General features: G+C 38.0%; 1 protein-coding gene across 2 annotated transcripts in view; it reads left to right on the top strand.

The window, feature by feature from the left end:
- LOC132391268 (palmitoyltransferase ZDHHC20-B-like) overlaps positions 1–13,709 on the top strand; it is a 115,906-nt gene extending 102,197 nt beyond the window's left edge. The window contains exons 11-13 of one of the 2 annotated variants that reach the window (XM_059964210.1): positions 2,914–3,029; positions 11,035–11,107; positions 11,549–13,709. In XM_059964210.1, coding sequence (XP_059820193.1) covers positions 2,914–3,029; positions 11,035–11,102 — 184 coding nt within the window. In that variant the 3' untranslated portion in view covers positions 11,103–11,107; positions 11,549–13,709. Of the gene's footprint in view, positions 1–2,913; positions 3,030–11,034; positions 11,108–11,548 lie in introns of those variants that run through there. The other variant, XR_009511153.1, reaches the window with a different exon arrangement.
- The last annotated feature ends 615 nt before the right edge of the window (positions 13,710–14,324 follow it).

The following is a 14,324-nucleotide window of genomic DNA, read 5'->3' on the forward strand; positions in this document are numbered from 1 at the left end:
CAAGTCTTCTATGTCTCTCATAACTCTGTTCTTCCCTTCTCAGTGGGTGAGAGACAAGTGGGAGAGTTTGTAAAAAGAGAAGATGAGAGAAAAAGGGCGGAGAGCAAGGGAAGTGCGGAAAGAGACACCTCACACCTACTTCTTTCTCTCTACTTCCCCAACACACTTCTTCCTCCCTTCTACTCCTCCCAGGTGTTCCTTCCCCTCTTTGTCTCATCTCTCCCTCATAGTCTGTACACCCCATTCCACTATTCTCACCTAAATATATGTGTGCGTTTGTATACATAATTGTATATACACATACAAACTGTATATACATATAGAGTTGGAAGAAAAAGTTTTTGAACTCTTTGCAATTACCTGATTTTCTACATTAATTACTTATAAAATGTGGTCTGATCTTGATCTGACTCATAATAATAGAGATTAACACAATCTGCCCAAACTAATAACACATACACAGAGATACTTTGCATGTCTTTATTGAATACATTGTTAATCATTCACAGTCCAGGCTGGAAAAAAAATTGTGAGCTCTTGTATTTAATAACTGGTAGGGCCTCCTTCCGCAACAATAACCTCCGCCAAGTGTTTCTTGTAGATGCTGTTCAGACTTACACAATGGTTAGGAGGAATTTTAGACCATTCCTTTGTACAAACCTGTTTCAGTTCATCAATATTTCTGGAATACCTTGCATGAACAACCATTTTCAGGTCATGCCACAGCATCTCAATTGGGTTATGTCTGGACTCTTGACTTGGCCATTCCAAAACAGGAGTTTTCTTCCTTTTAAGCCATTCTGTTATTGATTTACTCTGGTCTTGTTGCATCATCCAACTTCTATTAAGCTTCAGGTGACAGACCGCTACCCTGACATTCTCCTGTAAAAATGTCTTGATACAATTTTGAATTCATTGTTTCCTCAATGACTGCAAGCTGTCCAGACCCTGAGGAAGCAAAGCAGCCCAAGCCATGGTGCTACCCCCATCATGCTTCACAGTTGGGATGAGGTTTTTGTGTTGGTGTGCAGTGTCCTTTTTCCTTCAAGCATAGCAGTGTGCATTCCTGCCAGACAGTTCATCTTTTGTCTCATCTGTCCCAGAAGCATTGTGGAACATCCAGGTGGTCTTTTACAAACTTAAGACATGTAACAATGTTTTTTTTTCTTAGAGACCAGTGGTTTCCTCCATTCAATGGTGTCCTTCAATGAACATTTTTATTCAGTTTTTTTTTAGAGATTTCTGCAGGTCTTTTGCTGTTACCTTTAGGTACTTTTTCATGTCGTTCAGCATTGTACATTGTGCTTTTGATGTGATCTTTGCAGGATGCCCACTCCTAGGGAGGGTAGCAACAGTACTGATTTCCTTCCATTTGTACACAGTTTCTCTTTCTGTGGACTGATAAACGCTCAGGTCTTTAGAAATGCTTTTGTAGCTTTTTCCAGCTTCATTCATCTCTACAGTTCTTCTTCTAAGATCCTCTGAAAGTTGTTTAGATCAAGGCTTAGTGCACAAAAACAGATCTTTCTTGAGAAGAGCAGGCTGTGTCAGTAACCTGACTTTGTGTGTCTTTTGTATAGGGCAGGGCAATTCTACAACCCACACCTCCAATCTTATCTCATTGATTAGAACACCTGACTCCAAAAAGCTTTTGTTGAAAACATTACGCCAGAGGTTTACATACTTTTTTGAACCTAGGCTGTACTTATTTCAATGGTGTACTCAGTATTGACAAGAAGAAGTACAATTCTTTGTGTGCTGTTAGTTTAGGCAGATTGTGTTTTGTCTATTACTGTGACTTAGACGAAGGTCACACCACATGAGGAATTAATGCAAAAAAAAACATGATAATTGCAAAGGTTTCACAAACTTTTTCTTGCAACTGTATATATGCAGTGGATTCTGGTTAATTGGGCCATCAGCCACTTAATTGGGACAGCACTTAAAAGTACAAAAACTAATGAAAAAAATAGCCCAGTTTCCTTTTGCTTAATTGGGACTCTATGCCTCTTGATTGGGTCAGGAGAATGTTGCCAAACGTCTCCTAACTGGCATCAGACTCATGCACTTATGTGGGCTTTAGGCACTACACCGCACTTAGAGCGAACAGTTTTTAAGTAGTATCATTTATCTTTGTTTGATGCTGATAGTTGGCAAGAAATAAGCAGTAAGACAATTTTAAATTATTTTGCTCACTGTGGTTTCAAGCATTCAGGCTGGGAATGAAAATCAAACTATTTCACTACTTTGTGTTAGGAACAATAAAGAATTTGAAGGTATGGACAATCATCATGAATGTTACAATCAAAATGAAGATTTGGAGGATGCCATCATTGAAAGACACTGTTTGAAGGCAGTCCATATTCTGCTCAAAATGTCTGCACTGATTTTGTTCATTTACAGTCAATCAAAAACACTTCAGCACAACTAATTAGCATCAATAACTATTAAAGAACTAATACACAATTTTATAGTTCTATGGTAGTATTGGTAGTGTTCTAATTTGTTCTGTATTTCATTTATTTTCATTAAGTTAAAGAACAGTTAGTTTGTCTTTTTTAATACTTTTTTAACTAAACCAGCTATTTGGAGCAGTTGCTTAATTGACCAAACTATACAGTGTGTCCCAATTAACTGTAATCCTATATATATTGTGAATTCACTGCCCATCTGACTTTCATGTGCCCCACCTGACTCCTTGATATGACTTCAGCTGTTCAGGCTCAGTCACTGGTATTTGACCCTTAAAAGTGCTCATTAAAAATCTAGCTCACTTCTTCTTAAAATTGCCTCCTTCAGCTTCGGTTTTTTAAAATGTTTTTACTGCTGTGAAGCACTTTGAGTTGATTTACTACATTAAATTGTCTTTTCTAATGTAAGAATTGTAATTAGTCTTACTATTCTTTATCACAGCATTACAGATGGACAGTCACTTCCTCCAAGACCATTGAGTGAATCTCAAAACCGATTGTTAGGAGGGAATGATCTACAGTGGGTGGATGATGAGCTAGATGAAGATACTTCAAAAGGTAATGAATTCTTTCACAGGTAATGAATTACCTCTAGACATGGCATTCCAAATTTTACCTTAAAAAGAAGATATCAAATGATTAACAATCCATCATCTATCTACTAATTGGGTTTAAAAATAAACTAATCCATTATGCTGCTATATATATCCTGCCTAAACACTGACCTCAGATCTTTCTACAATTCATTTTAGAGATCTAACTTGTATATAACACCTAACTGTAACTTTGTTTTTAAATTTAAAATAAAGAAAATGCTGGAAACACTCATTGTTTATCCATTTCCCCCACTTTTGATGGAGGGTCTCATGCCTGAATCTGTAAATGTTTTTCTTTCCACAGATGCTGAGGTTTTTTTTTAGCCTTTCCTGTTTTTATTTCAGATTTCCAAATATATTTTCCTACTGTATTTCTAAAACTCTTTTCCTTTATGCACTTAGCCCCTTTGATCTTGAATGATAACATGAATTCTGCCCGGATCATTAATGCCGGAAGTGTCACAGCTCACTTGCATTTAAATATTTAAAATTCACACTACTACTACTACTACTACTCCCTCTCCAATTTATGGGAACAAGGTGATGCTGTTTATTCTCTCCCATCCTATATTATTTTGCAATTTATTTTCACTTTTTTCTATCTTTACACACTGAATTCCTTAGCTTTTTGATGACATTTAGCCTATTTCTATTTGAAATAAACTATTATAATTCAATATGTTGTCAAGACCTTTCCCTCTACTCCACGTTGAAAAGGGTGGGGGGGGGGTCGCATAAATACTCAATTACTTTAAGGTCACTTAAATGGGTCATAATTTCCTGGATAAAGGAAGCAACCAGTATGCATGAATTGGTTATACGTTTCCTTACATATGTTAAAATAATGACATTTTAGACTGCAGTTCTTGAAAGTAAGAGCTGATAATGGCACAATTTAACCTGACCAAACAAAACATAACTGTATGCACCTTAACCAAACAGATTTGAGGATTCCAAACTTAATAGAGCAAGGACAGAAAAAGAGAGAGAAATTAAAGAGGGTAAATTTGATGTCAAATCACGCGTGGAAGAGGTATAAACAGAGAACATAGAATATAGAAGAGTAGTATACAGGAATGGCCCATCAGCTCATGATGTCAACACTAGGCATGATGCCTTATAACACTAAATCTCACTGCTTCTACACGATCCCTATCCCTCCATACCCTACATATTCGTATGTCTTGTCTATAAGCCTCTCAAATTCCACTTTCATACCTGCTTCCACCACTACCCTTAACAGCCCCTCTCCAGGCACCTACCACTCTCTTTGTAACAAAGAACAACTTGCCTTGCACATCTACTCTAATCATTTCTCCCCACTCCCAACACCTTAAATGGATACTGTCTAGTATATGACATTTTCTACCTTTGGGAAAGAAAATGCTGCTTTTCATATCCCAAATATGCCTCTCATAATTTTATAAACTTACCAGCTAAGTTGGGCTCTGTAGGACTGGATGAGTCCAGACCTGCTGTAAGTATACAGTGCTATACTTCTAGCTGGCAGCATATTCAACTCACAAGGAAGGGTAGGATTACCCTCATGTACAAACAGAAGGGGGAAACAGATGACATCAGGAATTGGTGACCCATTTTGTAGTTGTATGAAGACTATAAGATCCTGTCCAAGGCCATAGCCAACAGGTTCAGTTAGTCCTGACCAAGGATCTTGGCCCGAAACGTCGACAGCGCTTCTCCCTATAGATGCTGCCTGGCCTGCTGTGTTCCACCAGCATTTTGTGTGTGAGGTTCAAGATATTTCCGGCTCAGGTGATTCCCCCAGACCAGGGGTCGGCAACTTTTACCACTGAAAGAGCCATTTGGACCCGTTTCCCACAGAAAAGAAAACACTGGGAGCCACAAAACCTGTTTGACATTTAAAATGAAATAACTGCATACAACGGTTTTTTTTTTGCCTTTATGCTATGTATAAACAAACTATAATGTGTTGCATTTATGAAATCGATGAACTCCTGCAGAGAAAACGAAATTACATTTCTGCATGCAACAAAAACATTTTGAACTCCGAAAAAAAGACATTGGGTTGAAGGTTACTTTTAATTAAAATACTCAATGTCTATTTGAGTCCTTCTTGTATTTATGAAAAACGCCAAACTTGTCCGCCAGCAGCAAACCAAAAATAACGTCAGCCAGCTGTCAACCTGAAAAATAAAAGGACTATTTCACTGAACAATGAAAAAATATGAATATACGTAAAATAATAGGCAATTAAAATATTTATCATACTTGGTTAATGGGATTTCTGCTCCTGGACCTCAGCGCACAGCGTCTGCACATCAGGGCTGTATGACGTCACCTTCATCTTTACACAGGATCGCAAGCTGTCATCTGTGAGGCGTGCGCGATGTTTGTTTTTAATAAAGTTCATGTTGGAGAACACCTGCTCACATACATATATGGATCCAAAGATCAACAGGACTCCAAGCGCATACTTTTTAATGTTTACATAAATGTCGGGGATAGCATTCCATGTTTCTAACACAAGTTTGTCCGGTTTTGGGAGGTTTTCAATATCACTCCATTTGTGATTCTGAGCAAGAATGACCTCCTGACGGGCAACATCTTCAAGGTCTGCTGTCAAGTGTCTAAACTTGGACACCCATATGTCTTTGTCGGATATGTCGGCCAGTTCCATCTCAAGATCAGGTTGACTCACACCTGCCAATGCAGTCATATTCAGTAGGGATGGATCGATGCTTAGGGGAGTGACCGGGAAGGATAATGTGTTTTTTTCCTCTCTGAACTCACAGAAGCGTTTCCCAAACGATGTTTGCATTGCGATGATTGCAGAATGTAAATACTCCGAATTTATCATGTCATGAGCTTGTTTGAACTCTCTCAAATTGGGGAAGTGAGACAATGTGCCTTTCTGTAAATCTCTGGCAAGCACTGTCAACTTGCGCTCGAATGCCAAAACATCCTCCAACATGTGCAGGGCTGTGCGTCCTTTCCCCTGAAGAGCTGTGTTCAGCGTGTTCAGGTGCGCTGTCATGTCTACCATGAAGTGTAGCTTTTCCAGCCACTCTGGCTGTTCCAGCTCAGGAAAGGTGAGCCCTTTGCTGCCCAGGAAAGTTTTCACTTCTTCCAGACACGCAACAAAGCGTTTCAGCACATCCCCTCTTGACAGCCACCGGACTTTGTTGTGCAGCAGGAGATCAGAATATGCGCTTTCCAGCTCGTCCAGTAACAAACGGAATTGACGGTGATTTAAACTTTTTGCCATTATTTTATTGACAATCTGAATGACAACATCCATTACTTCTGTGCATTCCGGAGGAAATGTTTGAGCACACAGTGCCTCTTGGTGCAAGATGCAGTGAAAAGTCAGCAGCTTTCTGTCCAGCGACTTCTGCAGTAAAGCCACAAATCCCTTGTATGCTCCTGTCATACATGGTGCCCCATCAGTAGCTACTGACACCAGGTGGGTGGTCTTTATTCCTTTGGCTCTTAAACAATTCAAAACAGCCTCACAGATGTCCTCCCCCCATGTTTGGTCTTTTAGAGGTATCAACTCAATCATTTCTTCCTGTGGCCTGGCAGAGTTTACATACCGGCAGAACAGCACTATTCGTTCAATATCACCTTTGTCTTTAGACTCATCACAGGCAATCGAGTAGGCCACAGCTGAATTGATGACTTTAATTTGCTGTCTTGTGATGTCTTTTGCCATTTTTATGGTTCTGTCTTTGACAGTCTTTGCAGAGGGGGGCATATCCCTGATTTTCTGCACAATTTCACTCTTGTTTTTAAAATCCGTGAATAGATGTTCTGAAATCTTAATGAAAGATTCTCTTATATATTCACCATCTGTAAACTGCTTCCCCTGCCTGACTATTTCCTGAGCGGCAACAAAACTAGCATATGTAGTTGATTTTCCAGACTTCATCCACTTCTTGAAATTATTTTTGCTCAGATCAACCTTCCGCATCAGTTCTGAAACGGCTTTTTTTCCTCTCATCTCCATCCGGATATTTTTGAGCAAAGGCTGCGTGTTTATTCTGGAAATGTCTTGCGACTTTTGACTTTTTGTTGTTTGCTAGTTTCTCATTGCATATTAAGCATACCGGTAAACCAGTCTCATCAGCAGTGAAAGCAAATGAATCTGCCCAAGTATCATTAAACGTTCTGTTTTCTTCAGTCACTTTTCTTTTTTTTAGAATTCTCCATAGTTAGCCTAACTTGGATCGAAAAATTAAAGAAATTGCGCACTGGCGGGTGTCAGGCATTGTCAGTGGTGACGTATGTTAATAGCGACAAAAAACACATTTTATTTAGATTGTACAAGATCACCATAATCTTCAAATTTAGAATTACATTTCAAAAACTAACAAACTAACATAAAATACATTTTAATTAAATACTCATCATTTATTTTCCAAAGCCACAGGGAGCCGCAGCACAGAGATGAAAGAGTTGCATGCGGCTCTGGAGCCGCGGGTTGCCGACCCCTGCCCCAGACCAAAACTGTGCTGTGCCTGACAGCTTCATACCACTGTGGCACTATCTCCCACATGCAGGAGAGGGGTTAGACGCCTGCCCGATCAGTTTGGACCAGGAGAAAACCTTTGACAGGAATTCCCACACATACATGATGGATGTACTCTCCAAAATGGACTTTGGGGAAGGATTTAAGAATTGGATCACAAATGCTCTGCACAGACATCTGTAGTGCAGTCCAAATCAATGGGTGGGAAACAAATAGCTTCCCATCAGGTCTGGGGTCAGGCAATGTTGCCCACTCTCCCCTGTCTTGTTTGTGTGTTACATAGAACCCTTTGCCAAAGCCAACAGAAAAGACAGGAGCATCAGAGGGCTGATATTACCAGGCACTGGAGGGACTCAAGTGAAAACCTCCCTGTACATGGACAATGTCATCGTCTTCTGCTCAGAACTGAAGTCTTTTCACAGATGATCAGCATCTGCAACCATTTTGAGTTGGCATCAGGAACCAGAGTTAACTGCACGAAGAGCAAGACCATGTTCTTTGGCAACTGGCCCAACCAATCTAGTGTCCCCTTCACCATCAGGTATGATTACGTGAAGAGGGGCCATCCTAGTCAGATCCTTCAAGTATGCCCAGAGCATCACTCCCACAGCACGCTGCCCACAGAATGGCTGTAGTGGGGGAAGAGACAGTAGCACGCCTCTTTGCCAATTGTGGGTTAATGAAGAATTGAATTGAATTGACTTTATTACTTACATCCTTCACATATATATGTGTGTGTGTGTGTGTGTGTGTGTGTATATATATATATATATATATTTATATGTGTGTGTGTGTGTGTGTGTGTGTGTGTGTGTGTATATGTATGGAGTAAAAATCTTTGCATTACATCTCTGTCTAAATGTGAAATTTATAGTACTTTATAATAAATAGTATGTACAATGGGACAGTTAGTATAACGTAGAAATACAATTGTATCAGCGCGAATTAATCAGTTTGATGAAGAAGCTGTCCCGGAGCCTGTTGGTCCTGGCTTTTGTCCTGCGGAACCGTTTCCCGGATAGTAGCAGCTGGAACAGTTAGTGTTTGGGGCGACTTGGGTCCCCAATGATCCTTCAAGCCCTTTTTACACACCTGTCTGTAAATGTCCTGAATAGTGGGAAGTTCACATCTACAAGTGCACTTGGCTGTTCACACCACTCTCTGCAGAGTCCTGTGATTGAGGGAAGTACAGTTCCCATACCAGGCAGTGATGCAGCCAGTCAGGATGCTCTCAATTGTGCCCCTGTGGAAAGTTCTTTGGATTTGGGGGCCCATACCAAACTTCTTCAACCATCTGAGGTTAAAGAGGCACTGTTGTGCTTTTTTCACCACATAGCCAGTATGTACAGACCACATGAGATCCTCAGTGATGTGTATGCCAAGAAACTTAAAACTCTTCACCCTCTCAAACCCAAATCCATTGATGTCAATAGGTCTTAGTCTGTCTCCATTCCTCCTGTAGTCCTCAACCAGTTCCTTTGTTTTTGGACATTGAGGGAGAGGCTGTTTTCTTGACACCACTGTGACAAGGTGATGACTTCTTCTCTGTAGGCTGCCTCATTAATGTGTGAGATTAGGCCAATCAATGTAGTATCGACAGCAAATTTAATTAGCAGATTGGAGCTGTAGGTGGCAACGCAGTCATAAGTAAACAGAGAATAAAGGAAGGGCTTAGAACACAGCCCTGAGGGGCATCTGTGCTGAGGGGCAGAGGTGAGGGAGCCCACTCTTAACAACTGCCGGGAGTCTGACAGGAAGTCCAGGATTCAGCTACCTGAGGCAGGGTAAAGGCTGAGGTCTGTGAGCTTTTTGTCGAGCCTGGAGGGAATAATAGCGTTGAATGCTGAACTATAGTCCAAGAACAGCATTCTCACATAAGCATCCTTCTTCTCCAGATGTGGAAGAATGGTGTGTAGAGCTGTGGCTACTGTAGAGGGTGTGGAGAAAGATGAAAAAGCCTGAGCCACAGTTCATTCCAAGCAGCTGCACAATAGAGTACTCTGATCTATAGACTGTTCACAAATTCTGCTGGCTGATCATCAACTCAGCGGAAGACACTCTTTGGTCTGCCCAAAACTTGTTGGTCTGCCAGAACATCGAGACATCCATAGAGGAATGCTGCTGACTGGCACATTCCAGGCTGCAGGAGTACATGTTGAGGGATGCACTCAAGTTTGGTACAGCCAATGCAGTGTCTCAGTGGGGAAAGGCCACAGCATAAGGTTCTTCAGCCAGGTTGTGGGATGAAGCCCCTTAATTATTATTGCACCACTCCAGAGTGCCAAGAGACATAGCGGTGTTATTGATGTGTATGCATGCAATAGAACAGTACAGGAAGCATTGACTTTGAACATACAGAATGAAAAGACATGAAAATATAATTCTTGTAAATATTTTTAATGAGTAAAGTTCATTTTGTTTAAAAAAAATGTTTTTAAAATTATGAACTTTTATCAGGCTCAGCCTCTGATGCTCCAGAAAAACAACCAAAGTTTGTTCAAACTCTCTTTTCTTTTTAAAAAAAAATGAAGTTCAACCACTCATTGTAGCTCATACCCACTAATTAATTTAGGCAGCATCCTGATAAAGGCCTTCCATATCCTTTCTGAAGCTTCCACATCCTTCCTGTAGAACAGTCTGAAATAAATTATTGTATTCAAAGAAGTATGAAAATAGAATACTTTTTCTCAAGAAGAAGCTTATTTTTTTTTACAAAATCTGGCTGCAACAAACAAGCATGAAGAACTGAGGTCCAACGCTTATCATTGATGATTTTCACAATCAGATATTTTGTTTGGTAGTGATTAACACTTATCAAGTTGATGAGCAATTTCATACTTTACATGTTCTGCATGTTAGGCAGACAATAAGGTGGTAATCTTTTAAGCATCTTTTGGATTTCTGTGTTTAATTGTACATTTAGTTTTATCAGAATTTATGTTAGTATTGTATAAAACTAATAATGATTACCATTAGCTTGCCATTATTTGAATATCAAATCAAAAACTTTTGTTTGTTTATGAAAGGGCAGAAGCCATCTAGTATTTAATCTTGTTACTAATTAAAATACCATCCTGAACACTGATGTCTGCCCAGGTTTCTACTTTCAAGCCCAACATATTATTATCCACTCTCCAAGTTCACCATTTCCTCCCTGTCTGCCTTGGGCCAGATTCCTTCTCTACTTTGTCCTGGCTCTTGAAGTTCGCAATCCTCTCCCTATTTGAAGACTGCTCTATTGGCAACCTGTCCTTTCTATCAACTTCCCAGAGGTCTCCTGCACTGTAAAGAGCTTCTAGGCCTATTATCTGAATTTGTTGGATCTTTCTAAATGGACTGGGGTTTGCTTCGCCAAGAAATGTTTGCTTTAACATGTCTAGATCTTAGAATTTTACCTAATAATTTCCATTGACAAGAATAGTTTTAAGCTCAAAATGCTTATTTCTTATTTCCCCAGCATTTGCAGTTCCAAACCAAAATGTTTCAGTTTCAGTTGACCAGGAACCTACAAAACGTTTGACGTAGCAAAGGTAAAATTAATAAATGTTACTGCTTCTAATTATGGACACCTCAAAATAGAAATATGATCATTCATATGCTAGATTCAACTCAAATGTGTTGCTCTAATTCATTAGTAAATTGTAATTACTATTATTTTGCAGTATGTTTTTTAATTAAGCTTCATATATTACAGATAATAAAACACTGTCAAAGAGGCAACTTTAACTATTTTGTTAATTTTTAAACCATGGTACTCTCACATGATCACTTTTTGTCCCTGCTGCTTCTGTTCCCTAAAGGACAATAGAAAATTGCAGCCACTCTCATCAGGGAAATTAAGCAGAAAAGGGAAAAAAAATGTACACTTAATGTTGTGTTAAATGCATTAAAAGATTAAATCCTGTTTTAATTAAGTTTTGCTACTTTTAAAACTAGTATAAATGTTTCTCCATTGATGTTTCCGGTACCAGATGTTAAAATCAGAATGCTGCTCACTTCTCTTGAAGAGGAAACTGTTGGACGTGTGATACTGGTGACCAACTTCTGCATCAAGATTTTATGTGCTATGAAACAGTCATTAACAGTAATACCACTATGTTGAGAAAGGCAATGCATTTACAAATACCATAGCTTGTTGCCTTAAGTGATACCTTTTTGCTTAGTGTCTGTCCACTGACACTCTGATAGGTGATACAAATATAAGATGGGCTCTGGATTGTCTGCTCCACATGAACAGCTCACCAGATAATAAAACTGAATATAATTTGTATCCTGTAACACAATAGTCTCAGAGTAGGTAGCTTGAAATTGTGACTTGAAAAATCCAATTATACAGCTATATTTTGGTTATTTGATTGGCTTTTCAGATGTGTGTAATCTATCACAAGTTGACTTTTACCTCTGCCTATTACCAGGCTATAATGTTATAGGAAATAAAAGGCACTGAAAGGAATTATTCTAGTAATAACATTTTAATAAGCAATATATAAATCAGATCCAACATAGAGATGGGATGCAAGATCCTAAATTCTATAATAATCATGCACTATACCTGCAAGGATCTTAAAATTATAAGTGACTACAAGCTATAACATTAAATGAAATGCTGATGCAGGTTTGTATTTTAAGCAAAAGCCAATAATGTTTGAGGGGGTGTGCTATTATCTTAAATTTATGCAAGAAATTTTGGAAAACAGACTTTCTGCACTGATGTTTGATGTATTTGTATGTATATTAATCAGAGCTGCTGTGCACCAAAGAGCAGTTACTGTTTATGAAACACATATTTATTATTGCTCTGAATGAACAGTGGTTTACAAATGCCACATGGTTTTAGTTTCCCTTTTTTTAATCTGTTGTCAAGATCTCTAATTATCAAGATTACTAGTTGTCTTTTTATATATAGTAAATGAACTTTTTTATTAATTTACATAGTTCTAGTCATTCATATATAATTAATAACTTCCTAAAATAACAATTAATTTAGACATAAATCTGAAATGGATTGGGAGGGTGGTGTTGATTAAAATGTATTTTAACAGATAATAGAATTCATGATTCAACTTTTCAATATCTTGAAAAGTGGTTGGAAACTCTGCTGTGTTCACCATGTACACCATATGAACACTGTAAATGTCAAATATAAAAAAGCTGCAATCTAGGACAACTGAACAAAATTGTATACATCAGAATTAAAATTTGAGAAGAGGCAGATTCTAATTCAAACACATTTGGCTTTTATAGGTAATTCTTAAATTATTTAATGGGTTGTCTTCTGCAAATTTTACCTTGGGTTAATATTTGCAGTGTCTAAATAAGAAAGTTCATAAAAGAAATGGAAGAATCAATCATGGAACATATTCTCAACTTGTGTTTTTATACCATAACCATGATAAATGAATGTATTTTACAACCACAGTAACATATGTTTGCATAACTTTGACATTGAATTTTTTTACCTTAAAATTTTTTTCATCAGGGTTTAGATACATTCTATAGCCACAAATGTGTTACTAATGTTTTTGCTATGATAAAACTTACCATTGTATGTAAGCTCTATGACATTAAACTGAAAAATGATTTGCAGTCATAAAATCTATTACAGTATTAAGCTAATAAGCAATTTTATCAAAGAAAAGATAACTATATAAGAATGCAACACTAATATCAGGTCAACAATTGATGTTGTATTGATGTTTACCAATGGATTATCCAAATATGTTGATAGTGTTTGAATATAGTTTAATATAAATTGAAACATAAATGATGTGCACTCCATATAGCTTTATCAGCATCTTTTCGACTATTTTGTGCCGATGAAATTTGCTGATGATCTACGGAATTTGAGCATAGCCATGCTGAATTAACATCGGTTTCAGTTAAAAACAAAAGGAAAATGTAATCAAATTAGAACCAGCAGACGTGGCTAAATTACATTTTCACTTAGCATGATATGTATTTGAGTTGTATAATTTATTTTTGTCCAGAAAGCTGGCACATATCATATGCTTGCTTTGCACTATTTTCTGTCACCTCTACACTATTCATATATTGCTTTTTCTTACTTTCATCAGTCAGTCTTGTCGGTTAATGCAGAGAATAAATAAAACCCAGCAATGATTTTAAACATTATGCAGATCTTGTTACTGTTTAATAAGAATATTTATTCATTCATTTTTTAAGGGGTTGGGGTAGGTTGGTCTGGACATTGTTGGTAAAGCCAGCATTTATTTCCCATCCATAACTGCCTTTAAAAAAGTGACAGTGAAACTATCTTCTTGATTCACTTCTGCAATTTTAATTAAGGTATTCCCATACTATTCTTGGGAAGGAGATCCAAGGACCCAATGACAATTAACAATTGACAAAATATACAGTTGTAAGAAAAGTTTGTGAATCCTTTGCAGGTACCTGGTTTTCTGCATTAATTACTCATGTGGTCTGATCTTCATATGTCACAATAATAAACAAAAACAGTCTGCCTTAATTAATAACACAAACAATTGTACTTTTCATTTCTTTATTGAACACATTATTTAATTATTCACAGTTAGAACCGCCTTTAGCAGCAATAACCTCCACCAAGCATCTCCTGTAGCTACTGATCAGAATTACACAATGGCGAAGAGGAATTTTAGACCATTCCTCCATACCTAACTGTTTAAGTTCGTCAGTATTTCTGGGATACCTTGAATGAACAGCCCTCTTAGGTCATGCCACTGCATGTCAGTCAGGTTAAGGTCTGGA

Source organism: Hypanus sabinus, chromosome 3 (assembly GCF_030144855.1).
Source record: "Hypanus sabinus isolate sHypSab1 chromosome 3, sHypSab1.hap1, whole genome shotgun sequence".
In the NCBI taxonomy this organism is placed as follows: Eukaryota; Metazoa; Chordata; class Chondrichthyes; order Myliobatiformes; family Dasyatidae; genus Hypanus; species Hypanus sabinus.